Below are 18,569 nucleotides of genomic sequence, written 5' to 3' on the forward strand. Positions count from 1 at the left end.
GGGGCTGTGGGGAAAGAGGAACCCTGCTCCACTGCTGGTGGGAGTGTAGACTGATGCAAGCACTGTGGAAATCAGTATGGAGATACCTCAAAGAACTACGACTGGAAGTCCCATTTGACCCCACTATTCCACTGCTGGGGATCTTCCCCAAATAATTAAAAGAATCATACCACAGTGATATATGTGCACCCATGTTCATAGCAGTGCAGTTTGTAATAGCTAAAACTTGGAAACAGCCCAAATGCCCATCAACTGGAGACTGGATCAAGAAAATGTGGTTTTTTAATAAAATGGAGTACAACTCAGCCATAAAAAATGAGAAATTGGAGACATTTTTAGCTAAGTGGATGTATATTGAGGTGATACTCTTAAATGAAATAAATAGGACACACATGTGTAAATATGGAATAGTTTCTCTGGTGTGAGAAACTGAAAATGTAAATAAGGACTAAATGTATAATAGGTAATGTGAAATAGGAAGAAAAGGGGCAAAGGGGAAGGAAGTGGGAGGGCTTGGGGAAAGGATAGAAGGGAATGGGATTAATATGAGAAAACAGAAAAATTGGAACAAAATCTTTGTGAATAGGGAGGACTGGAGGGGTTGAAGGGAGGGCTGGGCAAGGGTGAAAAATAAGAACCAAGAGAGACTATGTAAAGGTGCAAATTTCCAATGATGAATGTCATTATATTGTATACCTAAAATGTTCCATGGATTAGAATGAATAATTGATAATGTAAAATAGGAAGAAAAGGTCCAAAGGTGTAGGGGTAGTGGGAGGGGCAGGGGAAAGGAAAGAAGGGAAAGGAAAAAGGATGAGAAATGGAGAAAATGGAAATAAAGTCTTTGTAAATAGGGAAGGGTGGAGGGCATGAAGGGAGGGCTAGGAATGGGGAAAAAATAAGAACCAAGATGCATTATGTAAAGGTACAATTCCCAATGAGAAATGTAATTGTGTTGTGTACCTACAATGTACCAATAAAAGAATTTAATAAAAAAAAAAAAGCTGACACAAGAAGATGAAAAATAGCCAGTGCAGCACAAGGAAAGGTGTGCAACACTAGAATCTGAAAAATACTACTCAGTATAATAACAAGATTGAATTATATACTCATTAGGGAGATGAAATTAAAAGTTTTAAAAGCCTTGTCATAACTTTTTCTTTTTGTTGGATTCTCCCCCTTTGCGTTTAATTTGTCATGCCTAATGGATTCATTCTGCTGGGCTTCCTGGGGTTGTCATCCTCATTGTCTTTTCCTAGAATATTGTCTAAAATTTTTTGCAGTGCTGGTTTGGTATTCATGAAATTCTTAAGGTGCTGTCTGTGATTAAAGTATCTCATTTCTCCATCTATTTTGAAAATTAGTTTTGCAGGTACATCAATCTGGGTTGGAGGCTGTTTTCCTTTAGGGCTTGAAATACATCACTCCAAGCTCTTCTTGCCTTGATGGTTTGTGTGGAGAAGTCTGCTGTGATTCTGATGGGCTTTCCTTTATATGTGATTTGTTTCTTTTCTCTGACTGCTTGTAGAATTTTGTTCTTCTGTTGGGCTTCTGGAATCTTAACTATTATATGCCTATGTTTAGTTTTTTTTTTTTATTAAAACTAGCTGGAGTCCTATATGCCTCACTTATCTGTATGTCAAGTTCTTTTCTCCTGCTTGCGAAGTTTTCTGCCATCACTTCTGTGAACAGTTTTTTTTTATGTCATCTGCACTCTCTCCTGTTTCTTCATTGACTCCCATCCGTCTAATGTTATTCTTCTTTGCATCATCTAGCAGCTGCTTCATTGATTTCTTGTGATCTTTTACCATTTTGAAGCAGTTTTTCTTTTCCTGGTCACTAATTGCAATCTTATGTTCTATATCTGAAATTCTGTCCTCACATTGGCTCATTCTGCTGTATGGTCTTTCAGTGGAGCTTTTAATCTCCTGGAAATCTGTTTGCATCTGTTTTATGGATTCCATTTGTTTTCTATGTTGGGGTTCCATCATGTTCCTCATCTCCTCTATTTTTTCATCTGTGTCCTCTCTCGATTTATTAATCATGTCTTGCACTATGGGCATAATCTCTGTTGTTATCTGAGAAATTATTTCTGATTTCATTTTTTCCAGATCCTCTTTTGTTGCCAGTTCAGGGAGTCCAGGTGATTGAGTATCAGAGTGTTCCATCTCTTTTCCCTTTGGGGTTATTTTAGGTGATCTTCTCATTTCAACAAGGGGCAGGGGTGCTGCTGGTGCCCTTGAGGCTCACCTCCTCTGTGTTCGCGTGGGTGGTACGGCGGCCCGGAAAGCCTCCTCTTGTGCACTGGGAGTGGCTCACCTCCTCTGTGCTCTCCTATAACCTTTTATATTTTTTTTACTTATATTTTGGGTTTCTTGTATAAGAAAACCATGCCCTATTTAAGCTTGTGTGTCTGATTTATTTCACTTAATATTAGAGTCTCCAGGTGCATCCATTTTCTTACGTATTACTCAAGCTTATCCTTGATAAACAATAGTACTCCATTGTGTGCATATACCATATTTTTTTATCCATTCATCTGTTGATCGACATCTAGACTGCTTCCAAGATTTAGCTATTATGAATTGTACTACTATAAATTTGGGTATGTAAGCTACAGTGATAAGAACAGCATGGTACTGGCAAAAATCAGAACCAAGGATCAGTGGAATAGAATAGGGGCTTCAGAACAACTCTAGGCATACTCAGCTACCTTATCTTTGACAAAGGGTCCAATAACATACTCTGGAAAAAAGATAGCCTCTTTAACAAAAGTTGCTGGGAAAACCAGCTATCCACATGCAAAAGTTTGAATCTAGACCCGTATCTCTCATCATTAAACAAACTAAAATCAAAATATTCAAAGATCTAAATGTTAAAACAGAAACAATCTGCTGGAATATAAAACAGGTAAAACTCTTGATAACAATTTCATGCAAAAAATGTACAGGAAGGTGAATTGTATTTATGTACAAAAGCATGAGATATTCCTCTAAGAGGTATCTGAAGGAGTTCCAATTAAGATGTTCTCAAATCAAGACACAACACACATATTCTCAGCCTTATAGTTAATTTTCTAAGATAGATATGATCAAACTGTGATTTTGGCTAAGCTGAAAAGATAGGCCTTATTCTGATTTTGGGGTTTATGAGCTAGTTTGGCAAACACATTCATTGTTTTTCTCTTTTAGGAGAAAAGCCAGACCATTTCCTCAGTATTATAATAGCTGTGAATTAAGAGGGAACAGAATACTCCCAAAGGAAATTTGGTGTGTAGAAGTAAGTCTCCATTAGGCATAGTGGAACACACATAAAATTTCTTTTGATTGTGTGAATTCCCAGCCAAGGGGGATGGTGGAGAGATTTGAGATACAGTAAATCTAATATAAGATAATGAGCAGGATCATTGATTTCTACAAAGCACATGTGAAAACAATTACTTTGTTATCATAACACTTGTGTAAAAGTATATGTGATGTATGTGTACTATGGATATTATACTAACATGAATGGATTGGTAGTTAAAAAATAAGACAAGGTAACAAAAAATTCTAAAATAATGTAAAATTTTGAATTTGCAATAATTAACATCTCTCTCCTTTAGTTTCTAAGGAGTCTCATGGAGCACTGTTATTCCTATGAATGAATGAGTGTGCCATTTGTTTGAGTACTTTATATTTTTACATTTTTTGAGAACTTTATGCTTCCTCTAGATTTTCAGTATCAAAGTGAATTCTAGTCATTTTATTGATTGAAAGACGGAGAAGTGCATTTTCTTTCTATTCAATGTATGCTTTAAAAGATATAAAAAGAATTTTGTAAACACAATGTATCTGATCATCATTTTACAGACAAGTGTGCAAGAAAGGTCCAGGATTTATAGTTCTCCTTCTGCACACCCCCAGAAAACTTTTCTTTGAAGTAAACAAATTCAGTATGTACTAGGGCTGGGGTGGGGAATGAGAAGTATGTGATATGGGACATGCTCTGCCAAGACTGGGCTCTCATGGTAGGACCAGGAGCTACTTCCACCAGAGCTGGTTGCTGTTGTGCCAAGTACATGGCTGAAGGGTTTTGCAAAGCCTAGTGATAGAAAGATGTATGTGAGGAAATGGAAATCTGTTTCACCAAAGTACATTCAACAGAATCTTCACATCTATTCAAGTGCATGTAAAGCTCCAGTGGGAAATTGTCCTGTTCCTCTGAAGGTAATATGGATCACCACCCATTTCACCATTTCTGCTCTATGCCTTCTTCTGCTCTTACCTGGTTCTTCAACTTCCAACTTGGCTCCAGACTTGCCTCTCTACTCTTGTTTTTTTTTTTTTGGTTACCGGGAATCAAACTTGGGACCTTGGGCTTGCGAGGCAAGCGCCGGAACCACTGAGCTAAATCCCCGGCCCCAACTCTTGTCTTTTTTATGGTAGACTTTGAAGTTCTCTTCAGGAAATGCTCCTCCTTTGGGATTGGGAATTTCTTCTCAAACACCATCCTAAAATTACCCCCAGGTTCCCTGGTCTGCAATAATGGGCAAAAGCCACACCCTGTGCACTCTGCCTCACCTCTGCCATTTTGGACCATTTTCCATCCAGCTTCCCTCCTAGGGAAGGGGAGTCAGTTAAAGGATAGCATAGGAAGCTTACATAGAGGCACAAGTAACATGTCTCGCATGTGGACATTGGCCATCTTCATTTCTGTCAAAGGAGAGGACAAGCAACCACAAGAATGGCTGATCTCATGCCTTTAAGAATGAATGCACTGGAGATATTTTAACCATTATTGTAAAACATTTTTACTTTTACAATATGCTTTATTTAAAAAAAGACTTAACATTCAGTTTTGATAACTGTGAAATAACCCTATGCAGAACTTACTTCCCTTTGCTCCTTGATTTGTATTTTGTTCCCCCACATCTTCACATTTCTGAAATTGTATGTGTTTTACAAGCATGATGATTTATAATCACCTACCAGGAATGTCTGTGACTAGGTATTTGTCATGTATATTGATGTACAAACTTGGTCTTAACTCTTTGTGTTGTTACTTCCATTGAGTTATACAAATGGCTGACACTGCATGTATTAACTGCAGTTTAGTAAGTCTTCAGTAGGTTACAATATGATTTGATTTTCAAACAAAAAGTTAAGGTGTTCACAGAAAAGCACAGAAACAGAGGAGTGAGATGAAATTAACAAACGAAAGAACTGTCATTGCAGGCTCCATATGGTCTTGCAAAGCAACCACTGAATGTTTGACCTAAGAAAGACGTTTAACTATTGATAAAGCCACATTTCATTTTTTAAATTTGAAATAAAAACAAAAGAATTACTTATCACATACCAATCCATGTGTCAGCAGAAACTGCCAAATCCCTTGGAATAGATAAATGATGCTTTGAAGAATTAACACTACTTAGAACCATCATTAAGCTATTGGACCATAGTTTCTTTGGGAGGATTTTTTTCCTGGTAAATTTAAAAAGGAGTGACTTTTTCAAGCACCCATTTCGTTAAAGGCACTCTGCTGGGTGTTTTTCCATGACACGCATGCCTCCCACCAATTCTGTTCTATTCATAGTGTTATCCCCAATCTAAAGACTAAAGATGAGTCACTTGTTAGGTTGGTTACTTAGTTTTGGTAGAGTGAGAACTTCAATTCTCATGTATCCATGCCCAGACCCTGTGCCATTTTGCTTAGACTCTGCTGCTTCAGTAGATGCCTTCCTTATTTTCCAGCCTTTTTACCTGTCAGGAGCAACTTTGGGAAGGAATGGTGCCAAGAAGTCTATACACTGGCATTATTATGAAACAGGGTATTTTATTGTGGAAAAAGTTATCTTCTTGGTCTTTCACCTAAAAACTTAGATTTTGGGAACTAGAAATCCTTTTTAGGGTATTTAAACTAATGAATTTTTTTTCTTCATTGCACCTTGAATTTAGCTCACATACTGTATTCTCTCATCTTATAATTGTTTTTTTAAATAAATAATGGTTCCTTAGTCATGTAATGTTCATTTATGCCTGAAAATAAGTTAGCACAACAAATTGGCCTGTGAAAAGTAGGTGAATTGAGGATCACCCTGTAAATGTCCTTTGACATCAGCAGCCAAGAATTTTCTGTAAAACTTCGTACTAGAACAATAGTGAGCATTTAAAAAAACCAAACTCCAGGTTCTCAAGAAATAACCAAATGATATAACCACTACATAAATCAGTATGCAGAAATCTCAGAAAATTAAAATAGAAATTCTATTAGACCCAGCTATTCCTCTTGTATCTTCCTGAAAGAGTTAAAGACATCATATTATAGTGATATGTGCATTCCCATGTTTATAACAGCATAATTCATAATAGCTTGGAAGCAGCCTATATGGCCATCAATAGACAAATGGATAAAGAAAATATGTTTTTCATACATAATGGATTACGACTCTGCCAAAAAGAATGACTTGAGTCATTTGTAAGAAAATGGTTGCACCTTGAGACCATAATGTTAGGTGAAGTAAATCAGACACACAAGCTTGAATATCTCACGGTATCTCTTATATGAGAAACTCAGTATATAAATAAAGTGCAAAATAAAAGACAACAGAAAAAAAGAGAAAGGAAAAAGTTATTGTAATCTAGCATGGCCAATGTATCTAAAAGTGTACCTTAATTTAATGTAATTGTTTTATGTATTGTATATATTTTTTGCCAGTTAGTCTGGCTATTAATCTGTGTTTATGACAACTTGATAGAGACTGATAAAATGAATAGATAAGGCTAGTGTTGGCAAAAAAAGAAAAACATTTTTAAAAATTGGAGAGGAAGGGAAGAGGAAAAAAACAATTGAGATATGTTATGTACGTGTATCAATTCTCCACAATGAATGTAATTATTATGTACTGCAAGCATGTACTAAGAAAAATTTAAAAAAGAAATAGATAATATTCTCAAACATGGATATATGTATCCAAGCCTATCAGAGAGAGAAAAAGAATCAGAATGAATAAAAATGAAAACCATTTAGATTTCTGTCTATAATTATAACCTTATTCACACCAACAATTTTTAAAGGTTTAAGCATGTTTGGAAAAATGGTTTCTTCTTAGATCAGTATAAAAAATGGCAGTTCTCTTTGGAAGAGCTACTCTGTGGTAAGCCTGTGTCAATGGGAGTGAAAGTGCCAAAAATAGCCACAGGAAGCTGATGATTTTGCAATTCTTAGTGTGGTTCTGAACCTAGGAGGAGAATTTACTTGTGTTTGGAATTATTGCTTCATGGAATGAAATCAGAAAGATGATTTGTTATACTTCACGTCTTTTCTTCTTTTTTTGATCTGGTTTAAAGGCACTGAGAATTGTGTTTTAAAGTACAGGCATCCAGTTAACTAAAACATAGAGACTTTAATAAGCAATAAAAATAATTCTTTTCTCCCAAATTGAGCTGGTGGGACCATTGTCTTCTTTCTTAGGTGAAAAAAAATCAATACATAGCCATTGTTGGAATACAGACTCTTACTCTGAAATCTTTTTTTTTTTTTCATACCAGGGATCAAACTCAGGACCTTGCACTTTCAAGGCAGGTGGCAGAACCACTGAGCTAAATCTCTGGCCCTATGAAAATCTTGAATACATCGCTGGCATTCAAATCATTAATGCAAGGCTACCTAACACTTTGTGACTATTTTTTTTTAAACAAGTTTTTCCTAAGTGATTAAAACAGCTAGGGTTATTCACTGCCTTTTAAGAATAGGAAGATTTAGGGAATCATTCACAAATATACCTATTCTCACTCTCTTCCTGCCCAGCTTCAGATGAAGAGATGTCCCTCTACTCCAAGATGAGCTCCCAATCTGTACTTTGAATGTATACATAAAAATTAAATTTGTGGGGAAAGGTTGATCAATGGGTACTAAGTTACAGTTAGATGAGATGAAGAGGTTCCAGTATGCAATTGCATAGAAAGGTGACTATAGATAGTGATTATGTATATTTTCAAAAGCTAGAAGAAAAGATTTTGAATGTTTTTTACATAAAAGGTAATAAGTGTTGGAGTTGACAGGTATGTCTAACTTGATTACACATTGTACACGTGTATTAAAATATCACATGGAATTCCATTAATACATAGAATTTTTATCTTTTTATTTATCAGTTAAACAATTACATGAAAAAGTCATTCTCTTGTCGACAGAAAAAGACAATAAATTTACCCTCTTCCTCATTTCTCTGTTGCTTTTGAATTTTCTATTTCACTATCTCCATCATTCTTCCAAACTAAGCATCTAAGAATCAGTAGAGACTCTTTGTTTACATTTCTGTACACCTGTCCCATCTAATCACCAGTGTCCCATCCATTTTTTTTTACCAGTTTAGTATTGTCCCTGCCTGCCCATTTATATTGGTCTATTTCCCATTATTATAATGAAATATCTATGGCTAGGGAAATTTGTAAAGAAATTTATTTCTCTCAAGTTCTCGGAGTTCAAGGGCATGACATTGGCTGGGCTTGACTCTGATGAGAATCTCATGGCAGATAGCATCACAGCTGTGAGTGTGTGTGTGTGTGTGTGAAAAGAACAGGAAATGGCAAGACAGGAAGCCGGTGTGGCTGGAGAAGGGCCAGGCTTGCTCTTTTGTAACAGTGCCCTCTTGAGAACTAACCAAGGTCCCCAAAGAACTGTACCAGTTCCTTCCAAAGACAGTGCTCTCCATGACCTAATTATTTTCCACCAGCCTCCAATTCTTAAAGGTTCCACACAACCCCTCAGCATTACCACACTGAGGACCAACCTCCCAATACGTGAACAATTAGGAATACATTCAACCTATATCCAAACAACAGCACCCTTTTTTCTATATTACTTCTGCTACTGTATCAGTCCAGGTTCTCCCTACCTTAGAGAATCCTCCCAAATGGTCTCCCTCCTACACCTTTTGATATCCATTTCCTACACCACTATCAAGGTTATCATTGTAAATACAAATCTCCTTAAAAGCTTTTGATAGTGCTTCACCATCTTAAGGGCTTACCATTTTGCAAATGGACGATGTACCCTCTCCCTCTTTTATATTTGTAGACTGGTTCCCTGTACTGATCATTTGCTCCTTGTTTGTTCACAGTGTTCCTACTAGCTCTTTAAGGCTAGCTCATCCCCCAACAGCTCTGGAAAGCAAGGAGGGAGCCCATACTGGGTTTAAATTCAATTTCAGTTACAGCTTAAGGCATTCCATATAACTTTTTTTCTTTTGTATTTTAATTTTGGTTGTACATGTGTGTCTCCTCCACAGCAACTTTAAACTCATTGAGAAGAGAGTTGTCTTTTTATTTTTGAGTCTCCATGGCAGTTACCATACCTACTTCTTAGTAGATGCTCCATAAATTGCTTCCAAATACAGGAGGTTCAGTCTTTTTCTGTTGTGTCAGGAAACTTTGCTTAAGCTGTTATATCCCTTCTTTCTCTCTTCTTAAGACAGTTTATCTTAATAATTTATCAGTTAAAATGTTTATGAGCCTGCTGTTGTCATGTAGGTAGGTTTTCAAGCTAGGAATATACTTTCTTTAATAGATGCTATTCAAATTTTATATTTCCTCCAGAGTTAGTTTCATTAATTTGTCTTCTAAGTTACTTCTTAGAAGTTGTCAAATTTATTTCAAAAAAGATTTTGGTAATATGCTTTCTATATCCTTTTAAATTCTGTAAAATCTGTGGTAATGTCTCCTAGACCTTAATATTGTAATTTAAAAAATGTATAATTAATATTGTGTAACAGGAAGAAAAGGTCTAAAAGAGCAGGGGAATTGGGAGGGGTAGGGGAAGGGAAAAAGGGGAAAGGAAAAAATATGAGGAGAGGAAAAAAATGGAAACAAGGTCTTTGCAAATAGGGAAGGGTGGAGGGGGTGAAGGGAGGGCAAGGGAAGGGGAATAAAAATAAGAACCAAGAGACTCATGTAATGGTGCTAGATCCCAATGATGAATGTAACTATATTTTATACCGAAAATGTACCAATAAAGTTAATGGGGGGAAAAAAAATAAAAAGTTATTCAGGGGAAAAAAAAAAAAGAGAAAGTGTGCCTTTAAGAATAGTGCAGAGTTAAATAAGGAGACAAGCAGGCAGTCTGACAAGCAGGAAGGGACCCAAGTACAGACAGGTGAGAATAGTTGCTGTATTTCATGGGCAGTGGGGACCTCTTCGGGAGGAAGTGGGTGTGGCAGTTAAGCTTAATTGTCAACTTGCTTGGCTTGAGAGCCACCTAAGGGATTCATAAAACATACATCTGGGAATGTCTTGGTGGGTCTTGGAGGTGTGACTACTGTGGGTACTATGTCTGGTCTCTGGCCCCTTCCATTTGTGCACTGTTCCCCTGCCCTCTTTCCCAGCTGCCTTAAGCTAAGCAGCTTTGTTCTACCACACTCCTTGGCCATGTTAGAGCCAGCCTTTTATGGACTGAAAAACTCTGAAACTGCGAGCCAAGAATAAACCTTTCCTCCTTTAAAAAAAAAAAAAGACAATTTATCTTAAAAACAAACAAGAAAACATCACCATCTTCACCCTTTCATCTTAGCCCCATTTTCTGGAAAGGGGAGTCAATTATTGTTTCAAATTCCTTATTCACCCATTGATTCTTCAATGCACTGAAATTTGACTTGTACTCCATCACTTCCGTGAAATTGTTCTTACCAATAACATCAATTGCTTCCTAACTGTGAAAGTCAAGCCCTACAAACTGCTGACCTTTCTCCTCTTCCTGAAAATCCTTATTAATTTGAAGTCTGTAACATCATGTGCACTCAGTTGTATCATTTTGGAACACTAATCAGCTAATCTAGCATGACTTTGCTTAATGCTGGTGTCCCAAGAGGTCCTTATTAATTCTTTTGTTCCTTACTGTTCCTGGGGAATTTCATTTAATCCCACATCTTTCACAACTACTTATATATCCAGTGAACCCAAATTTGCTTCCAGAATTCTATTTCCAATGTGTAATAACTACTGTGACTCACAGTACCCTCAAACTTTACATGTTAAAGTTGAATTAAATTTTTTTCCTCAACCATGACTCCTTTTATATTTCCTTTCCCAGTGAATTAGCAGAAGAGTCAGGGTATTGACTATAATCTTTTCCCTGGCGTCTATACTAGACTATATAATAAATACATTTCAAGGGAAATTTATATCCTCTATGTATTCCAAATGAGCTTTTGTATTAGATATCAATGAAAATTACATAAATTTAGCTGTTTAAAGCAGCATATTATCTCAAAGTTTCTGTAGGCCAAGAGTCCAGACATGGCTTAGTTGAGTCCTCTGCTCAGGGTTTCACAAAGCTGCAGTCAAGATGGTGACTGGGGGGAGGCTCCTATCTGAGACTTAGAGTCATCTTCTAAGATCACATGGTTGCTGGCAAAATCCATTTCCTTGCAGCTGTAGAACTTATGGCAGCATGACTTTTCAAGGCCAATAGGAGAGATTCTGATTTGCTTCCTCTTTTAAAGAACTTACTTGATTAATTCAGGCTTGTCCAGACACTCAAAGCCAGCTGATTAAGAACTTTAATTACCTTTTGCCATAATACCACAATAATGGGAGAGACTATCCCATTGCACTTATTGGATTCTCTTGGTTAGAAATGAGTTTCAGATCCCACTGGCACTCAAGTGATGGAGCATTAGACCAGGGAACCAGCTGTGAACATCATCCTAGAATTCTGCCTTCCGCCTTTACTAGCTTTAAAAAATATATATGCAAAGATGTAATTTGGACATACTACAAAGGTGAATACAAAGAGGAAAGTATAGAATTTTACTTCGAAGTTTTCACGTTTGATAGAAATGACACATATTTGACAGATGGAGAAAATTACTTTCCATGCTTATCCTATCCTACACTTACTGTTTTGGGCAGAGGATATGTCCAAGTATCTAAACTTTAGATTATATTATAAGAGCCTAAAAGGAACAATTAAATAAGTAGCTATAAAAGACAGACATTTAATTATGTAACTGGCTTAATTTGAAAACCATTTTACCATGTTAGTGTCATTTGTATTGAGTATAAATGTAATGTAATGTCTATAAGTTTTCTTATAGTTTTCTTACAGGTTTTCTTCAGTGTACATTAATTAAACTCTTCCAGCTAGGTATTTTTAAAAAAATACCCTCGACAGACTGATTTTCATCAGAAATAACAATCCTTTCTCAGCATAGGTAGTTTTCTTACAGTTTTAAATGACATATCTACAGAAGTTCCTTCATTCACAGCTTCCCTGCCTTGCTTCACACCCTCTGAGGGCATAGTCTCTAGCTCCTCTTGTATGCTTCAGAGAGATACTCTGGAGTTAACAAGACCACTGCTAAGGAGTGAAATCTGTGGAGAAGCCTGCTGTTTTAGGCCCTTCTTAGGGATGATTCCACTGGTATTTAGTGGAAAACAGCCTGGCTTGGGGATTTCTCTCTTTTCGACACTGGCAATGCCTGATGTGCATAGTCATGCGAAACCAGCATGTAAGTCCCTACAGATATGTGGTCACTTCTCTACTTTCCTTCTCTTTTGCCTGGGCAACTGCCACGTTGATGCACTGCAGCCATTCTTCTGCATTCTTCTCATCTTTGGCCTTGAAAACATAGGTTTTATTGTCTGTGAAGATTTCAAAAGCCCGAGGGAGAGAGCGGTCCCTGCGTTTCTTGGCCACAGCTTTCACACTCTGTACTTTGCTGAGTTCTATTGGAGACTCATCAGGATCGTCTTTCTGAAATACATCGTAAGGAAAAAAACATAATCTGGCTCCAGATCTCTGACCACTGGGAAATTTTCCAAGGTGTCCAGAACATTTTACTCCCTATGCCTCAAGACCTTTGGTTATTCTGGGTGCTAAGGCTCCAAGAGTCATTAGAACAACTAAAGGAGTGAGCAATAAGGCTTTGTTATAATATCATAAATTGATACAAGTTAGTCAATTTATACAAAGTTATTATAAGTGGGATTGGGAAAATGCTTGATTCATAGTTCTTTGATTTTCTATTGATATCAACACTGTACTAATAGAGCAAAAGACAGTGTAAAATTTGGAGTACTTTTCTTTTCTTTCTTTTTTTTTTTTTGGAGCATTTTTATCTTAGAATTCCAGATAGTAATAGGATGCACAACATTGGATTTTCCTTTGTGCTATCTCTGAGAAAGGATTTGCCGTGCCCTTAATCAAATAAACAGTTCCAATGTTTGAGTAGATGAAACTTTTTTGAAATCCCTGAAATTTTGGAAGAATGCTTTGTCTACAAATACACTTTGAAGTAATATTTAATGATGTTACATTTATCTTTTATAAAAGCAGAGGTTTAAAGATCTCTGTAGTACCAGGGTCATCACTGTAGGCTAGGGCAGATGATTCTAAGGAAATTAAATACTTTTGTAAAGTAATTTTAGGTCTTTAAAATCCCAGAATACATTTTGTTTACTGGAGAATGTACTGTGATTGAGAATCTTGCCAGTTATTCTTCCCCACACTCCTTTTTACCACTACTCTTAATTTGCAGTGAAAAGGCACCCTTCTTACCCCTCCCAAACTTTTTATGATGCATTGTCTGGCTCTCAGGAGCAACAAACAGGCAAACAAAAAACTCAACATACTGATGTCAGGGAAGTATCTATCAACCAAGGCAACTTAATTACTCTCTACCCATTTCATTAGGATATAGCATTTCCTTTTCAATGTTTAAGGATTATTTAATAAACTTGCTATTATACGAATGGATTTTTATGCATTGTATAGTCACTTAAAAAATAGTATAATCAGAAAAATCTTGATACTTAGAGACTGATGGTCACAAGAAGATAAAACAAATTGTAATTTACATGAAGAGTTTTATTACAATGAAAAATAGTTGGGCAATTGAAGTAAAATAATGTGGAGAGACAACAGAAATGTGACTTCAAGAAAAAATAAACTAAATATTTCTATTAAAGAACAGTTAATTTAAAAAAAATGAATGATAGTGTGTACAAAAGTGCTATGTTGTATTCCAATAGTTACTTTTAAAGAGTAGATTTGATCTTTTTATTTTTAATTGTTAATTTTGATAATTTAACAGAAATTGCAGTTTGTACAACTGTTTAAACTTATGGTAAAGGTGTTGATACAACTTAATGCTGCAGGGTATTGCATAGATTTCTCAAAAAAAATTTTTTTGAACTGGGGATCGAACTTAGGACCTTGGGCTTGTGAGATAGGAGTGGTACCACTGAGCTAAGTCCCTGGCACTCTCAAAATTCTTTTAAGGAATAAAATTTGAATAGGATAAAATTTGAAGATATCTGCACTATTAGCCTTTGTTTTATAAGCATTTGACAGTTAAAAACTATAGTTCTTCAAATTAACCTATAAAAATTGATGTATGGAGGAACTAATAAAGAAAATAAAAAGTTGTATTAATTGTTATGGCTTATGTTTAGATATCCCATGCAGTCTTAGGTGGAGCTTTTTTGGAGGTGGCTGACTCTTGTGTGATTGATTCATAGTTCAATGCTAGCCCCAAGAGCACTGGGATTAAGGGTGTGAGTGCCATCCGCCCTAAGTAGTCTGAATAAAATAAAAGGGGCAAAATGATGCTGTTAAGGTCCCTTGTTGCTTTTGCTGTCTTCCACTACCATGAACTGTTGCCCTTCTGCCACTCTACCTTGGAGCCAGCTGATTATGGACTGAAATCTCTACAAACTATAAACCAGATAAACCTTTCTCCCTTTAACTTTGGGTATCAGGTATTTTGTATCAGCAATGAGAGAAAAGTAACTAAGACATACTCTAAAGAGGAACAGTGAATCAACTAAGATAGGAATAGACAGAAAATCAAAGGATACTTTTGCCTAGTTGGGTAGCAGAAATCAAGAATTTAAGAATGCAAAAGTAAAAAATTACACTGTAGTCTTTCACTCTCAGTTTTCACTTAAAAATGCGTATTTCTCTCATTTAAAAGAAACTTGAGTAGGACTGTTGACCACTAACTGGTTATTGTGTCCCTTAAGATTTGAGGTATTTTGTTGTAGCCCTCATACTATATTATATTATTTCCCACTATTTGAGCCATATGTTCTGTCAGATTTCTGCATGCCAAACCATTGTTTCCTGATAAAGATTTCAAGAAAGTCAGCTAATTTTAAAATAGCCTATTCTTTAAACTTTACTTAAAAGCTCTGAATTAGAAAGTATACAGGATATTATTTGAGTTCTAGAAAATATTCTTACAGATTAACTGTTTTATCTTAAAGGATCTGAGAAATCATTACATCTTCACTTCCATCTCTGATTTCTTGAATAAATACAGGAAATTCAAATGGTCAATTTAAGTATTTAAAAAATGCTTCAATGTGAACCTATGTCAAAAATTCCTTAAAGAATTTAAAATTCTTTAAATCTTTAATAATTGTTTAAGTTGAACATGTTATATACTTCCATTACAAAAGGTCTTCTGACATACAAAAGCCCATCTCTATGGTATAATACAGATGAAGAAAGCAACATGAGTTCAAAGAGTCACAAAAATATTGTTTCACTTAAAAAGTTCGCATAAAGGGGTTGGGGATTTAGCTCAGTGGTTCCGCCAAAAAAAAAAAGTTAACAAAATTTTATTAATTAGAGTTCTGGTCAGAAGTTGTCATAGTTCATTTTCAGATGCATCATACTTGTTACCTATTGAGTAAAATGCTCGTATAAGTTGAAAATGCTAAAGACATGGTGATATGTCCAGAGTAAACTATAACTTTTGATTAATTCAACACCTTTCATTAACTAATTAAAGTTTGGTTTATATGATGGTTAAGTTTACAGGTCAGCTTGACTGGGCTAACAAGTAGGTACCTAGATAGATGTTAAAACTTGATTTCTGAGTGTGTCCGAAAGGGTATTTCCAGAAGAAATTAACATTTGAACCTATAGACTGAGTAAAGAAGATCCACTCTTGCCAGTATGGGTGGGCACCATCCAATCCACTGGGGGCTTGGCTAGAACAAGAAGGCAGAGGAAAGGCAAGTTTGCTTCCTCTACTTGAGCTGATGTATCTTTTCTCCTGTCCTTGAACATCAGATCTCCTGGTCCCTAGGCCTTTGGACTCTGGGATTTACACTAACATCTCTGCCACTCCCATCCCTAGTTCTAGGCTTTTGGCCACAGAGTGTGAAGTACACTGCTGATTCTCCTGATCTTTAGCTACTCAGGAATTGGACTGAATTATAGTATGAGTTTTCCTGGTTCTCCAGCTTGTGGATGGCATATTGTGGAACTTCTCAATCTCTGTTATTGCATGAACTAATTCCTATAAAAATCCCTTTTATCTCTCTCTCTCTATATATATATCCTATTGACTTTGGTTCTTTGGAGATTGCTAACTAATATAGTTTACCATTGGCTCTGTATGTTAAATGTACATGGAAGTAATGGAGTATATTTATTTAGGAACATACTGTGGGTTGCCCAAGCTTGACTCCAGATTTACCTTTCCTCACTTTATTGGTGCTGTCCGTGACAAGTCAATTAAACTCTTTGAGCATCAGATTTCTCATCTATAAAATGGCAGCCTCTAATAATAGTGCCAGCCTCACTGGATTGATCTGAGCATTGTTTGAGGCAATGCAGAGTGGCACATAATAAGCACTGAATAAATGCTACTTATTATGATTACATATCAAAATATCCCAGAAGTGGTTCAAGATCTTAATCTTCCTAATGCTGAATGAGTAGAATTTAATAATAAAAACTATTTCAAAAATAATGAAAGGGAATAACTTTGCATTGCTGATTGGAATAGAATGCTATTTCAGAGGAATCCCATTGAAAATTCAGAATCTAGATACTTACTGACCATTTTAGTTTAGATTGGAAATTACATTAAATTAATACTGATTAATTCCATTATAATTTTATCCTATTCATTAGCTGAATTCCAAATGAATGAAAGATAATAATATCTTTCCTTAACAAAATTGAACTTTGTTGACTGAAAAAGGTACTTAAAATAAATAAGATTTAATTTCTTCCTTCTGTGTATTATTACCCTTCCTTGGACTTCCACCTCCAAATATAACCTATACTTATTTTAAAAATCAGAGTCAATATTATAAACCATAAATTTAAGTAGGTGGTCTATAAGAAAACAAAAAAACATGATATTTGAGTTGAGATCACCAAGTGGTTGCTCTTTAGTCTAACTTCTAAAGTTTAAGTCAACTAAAAATAGTTCCCATAGTAAACTGAAGAGGGAAAGTAAACCAACTAATATAGGAATTAACAGAATAAACAAAGGGTTACTTACAGCAAAATATTATTATGAGATTGTAAAATAGAGGAGAAAAAAAATTACCAGAGTTTTAACTCAAGACAAAATACCTAGCTAGTTGGTAAGATCAAGACCTTAAAAAATGCAAGTATAAAAGAGAACAAAAGAACTTACAGATTTTCCTTTTTGAAACAAAAGTTGATTTCCAGCCAATGTAAAATAACGCGTTTTCCACCTTTTGATGAACTTCCACCTGACTTGCTTCTCTTTAAGTTTTCCTTCTATGAGAGGCTGGCCATCTTGATTTACAACTGTTGAGGGTAACAGAATGATCAAACCATTTATTTTCCATTATTGATTTGGCAAGTGATCAAAAATGAGAACTGTACAATGAGCCAGATTCTAGTAAGCATATTTGAAAAATGGGCTAGTAAATTGTGACTTTGGTTAACCTTTCTTCCTTTGACCCTAAAAGAATGAAAGACATGAAAACAAGAAAGTATTGAAAGTCTTCATTGAGATTTTCAAAAGCAATTAGATCATGAAAACAGCCTCTGCTTATAGATTGATCCAGATATACAGCTTTCTGTGCTCCTTGACTGGTTTCATGATATTCTGTTCCTCAGGTTGGAATAACCAAATTAGTTTAGAACAAATTTGAAATTTTGGCATAAATTAGTATTCAATGAGCTAATTTTCTACTATTGATTTTGCTAGTATTAAAGTAATAAAACATATTATCATGCTTTATGACACATGAACTACCTAGAAATATAGTTTTATAAATAAACTAAGTATATTAGCTAATTGGCAGCAAAAGTCAATGCAGCGCTGCAAAAGATGTTTTCCTAAAGCTGTGACACAAAGCTGGAAAGGCAAATACTGTACCGTATATCCAACTCTTTTGTATATATTTTTACTCTCTGAAATACATTCTTTCTACTCTGTACATCCTCATCTTCCCTTAGTCAACAATTGAACATTTATTTTAACTCAAAACACTTCCTTTGAGAAATCTTTCCCAAACTCAGGCCAGAATAGCTTCCTCTTCATATGCAATCATAGAACATGGTATGTTTTCTTTTATATCATGTATCATCATTTACAGTTTGTCTGATTAATGTCTTTCTCATTCAACAGAAAGCTCAACAAGGGCAGGGGCTTTGTTCACTACTGGATCACTAGGAATATAACACAGTTCCTGATAGTAAGAGAATCTATAAATACTTGTTGCATGAATGGCTTAATTTTATACCCAAGCATAGTGTGTATGATTGTGTATAACCATAGAATTGGAAGATCCATTCAATATCAGAAG

The 18,569-nt window shown here is 35.6% G+C and overlaps 1 protein-coding gene across 13 annotated transcripts in view; it reads right to left on the bottom strand.

Moving 5' to 3' along the window:
- Positions 1-586: 586 nt before the first annotated feature.
- The window catches only part of Veph1 (ventricular zone expressed PH domain containing 1), a 297,176-nt gene continuing 279,193 nt past the window's right edge, over positions 587-18,569 (bottom strand). For 5 of the 13 annotated variants that reach the window (XM_087186406.1, XM_087186410.1, XM_087186407.1 and 2 more), the window contains 2 exons: positions 17,426-17,562; positions 1,146-12,735 (listed from right to left, as the gene is read on the bottom strand). In XM_087186406.1, the coding sequence (XP_087042532.1) occupies positions 12,499-12,735; positions 17,426-17,562 (374 nt within the window). In that variant the 3' untranslated portion in view covers positions 1,146-12,498. Of the gene's footprint in view, positions 12,736-17,425; positions 17,563-18,569 lie in introns of all 13 variants that reach the window. The other 8 variants (XM_087186416.1, XM_087186418.1, XM_087186419.1 and 5 more) reach the window with 6 other exon arrangements.

This window comes from Heterocephalus glaber, unplaced genomic scaffold, assembly GCF_053883595.1.
Source record: "Heterocephalus glaber isolate CG9 unplaced genomic scaffold, H.glaber_assembly_v1.0 deba00001504, whole genome shotgun sequence".
In the NCBI taxonomy this organism is placed as follows: domain Eukaryota; kingdom Metazoa; phylum Chordata; class Mammalia; order Rodentia; family Bathyergidae; genus Heterocephalus; species Heterocephalus glaber.